The 1872-nt window shown below is 56.3% G+C and overlaps 1 protein-coding gene across 1 annotated transcript in view; it reads right to left on the reverse strand.

The window, feature by feature from the left end:
* Positions 1 to 8: 8 nt before the first annotated feature.
* The window catches only part of SH3RF2 (SH3 domain containing ring finger 2), a gene marked incomplete at both ends in the record, with an annotated part of 17991 nt that continues 16127 nt past the window's right edge, over positions 9 to 1872 (reverse strand). The window contains 2 exons of the mRNA XM_009579429.1: positions 9 to 41; positions 1016 to 1383. Coding sequence (XP_009577724.1) covers positions 9 to 41; positions 1016 to 1383 — 401 coding nt within the window. The remainder of the gene's footprint in view (positions 42 to 1015; positions 1384 to 1872) is intronic.

Consider the following 1872-nt stretch of genomic DNA (forward strand, 5'->3'; position numbering starts at 1 on the left):
GGTGGGGGGCTGTGGTTCTGGAACCTCACTGTCTTCACTTGCTGCAACGAGAAGGAGACCAGAGTCACGGTGGGAAATGCAGCCACCCGCCCTCCTTGCTGGGATCTGCCCTGGAGAACCAGGAGGGTGAGCTGAGGGGGCGGCTGGCTCCTTCCCGGGGGCTGAGGATGCCTGTGGAGAAGCCCAGTGTGATGTGCAGCTGATAGAAGGTGGAAGAGAGCACCAGGGAATGGCACAGCGTGGTGCAGCGGTGCCATCAGCTGTCACAGAGACCTAGGAGAGTCAGTCCCTCACCCGAGTCAGTGGGAGAGCGTGGAGGGGAAGAGTAGTTGGCAGCACGACACGAGGGGGGGCGGGTGGCCTGTCCTGCCGTGCCCCTCATGGAGATCCTGTGGTTTCTCTCCAGCTGATGATGTTCCTCCTGGGAGCTCCAAGGTCAGTTGGGCTTTCAGGGACTCATGGAGCGATTTACTCTTTGGGTGCCACGAGAAGGGAAAGTCATCACTAGGACAATTTGCAGAATGATTTTATCTTTATGAAATTTCCCTCTGGCTGCCACAGGGGAAAGAAATTTCCTTTCCAAACAGCTCAGCCAAAGCAAGGTGGGGGAGATGGTAGAAGATCTGTAGAGATCAGCCCGACATACGTTCTATGGTCTGTGGCATTTGCTCATTCGCTCCCAAACTCTGGGGGACCTTGGTGGGATTCTTGCCTGATTTAAGACTTCAGAAAAGTCTCAAGATTTGATCACAAATGAACATTGGTTTACACTAAAAGGTTCCTGCAGCATCTTGCCTTTCTAAAGGGCTTAATCTGAACAGCAGAGTCGGCAACGCAAATATCTGATTTCTTAATGCAGGTACCAATCCCAGTGATTTCTGTCAGAAGAAAACCTGGCGAGAATGGAGTGAAGCCCTCAAGGCATTTGGCCCGGGTCAATATTGGGCTGACGCTGAATGCCAGTCCCAAGAGGACTGGGGGGACCCTCTGAAGCAGCAGGTAACCCTGACCGTACCTTTTCGGCGCTGTTGCGGGAGGTGTCTGGTTTCACCAGGATGGATGGCGGGGCTGACGCAGGTGGCTTTGGAGCTGCCTCGCTCTTTGCTGGAGGGTCTTTGGCATCCAGGATCACCGAGCTGCACACAGAGGGAGTTCTGCTTTCCACTCCTCTGACCACAAGCGCCGGTGAAGCATCGTGGGAGAAGTTTGGCCTTGTTCCTGCCTCGGCCATGCCAGCTCCAGGAGGGATGCTGTGCGGCTGGGGGCTGACGTGCTGATAAAGCTGAAACTGCTGAGGTCGCACCGCAGCCGTGGGAGGACGCCTGAGGGAGCCGGCAACCTGCACGGGGGTCCCTGCTTGCCCCGGCCTCTGCAGGGATCCGTCTGGGGAGCAAGAACCGTTGGAAGGAGGTAAGTCAGCAGGAAAGCACAGAAGTGAGCAGTGGTTACAGCCCTGCACTAACAGCCCCGTTCACAGGGACGCTGTGGGTCGTAGCTCCCAGGGATTGCCACGCACCTACCTCCATGCACCGGGACCGCAGTAACACCGTCTGCCTCCATAGCCTCGCCTTGGCAGGCAGCTGCTCTGTTGGACACTGGAAAGGCCAACAAACCAAAACCCTCAATCCCCCTGTATTTGCACAACAACTCACGCCACAGAAATTTTTCTTTCTTGGATAGGATCGATCTGGTTTTTGAGAGCTTGCCCTGCCTTCTCCTGGACTGCAAATACTCTTGGTGCAAACGCTTGGTGCATTAATCCCGAACACCAGGTTGCACAGCCTCAGCACGACATGGTTGGATTTTCCTGCCCAGCTTCCGAGGCGAGGAGTCGCGGCAGCGCTGCTCCGTGGGCTGCGTGGGGGAAGCACC

This window comes from Fulmarus glacialis, unplaced genomic scaffold (assembly GCF_000690835.1).
Source record: "Fulmarus glacialis isolate BGI_N327 unplaced genomic scaffold, ASM69083v1 scaffold33916, whole genome shotgun sequence".
In the NCBI taxonomy this organism is placed as follows: domain Eukaryota; kingdom Metazoa; phylum Chordata; class Aves; order Procellariiformes; family Procellariidae; genus Fulmarus; species Fulmarus glacialis.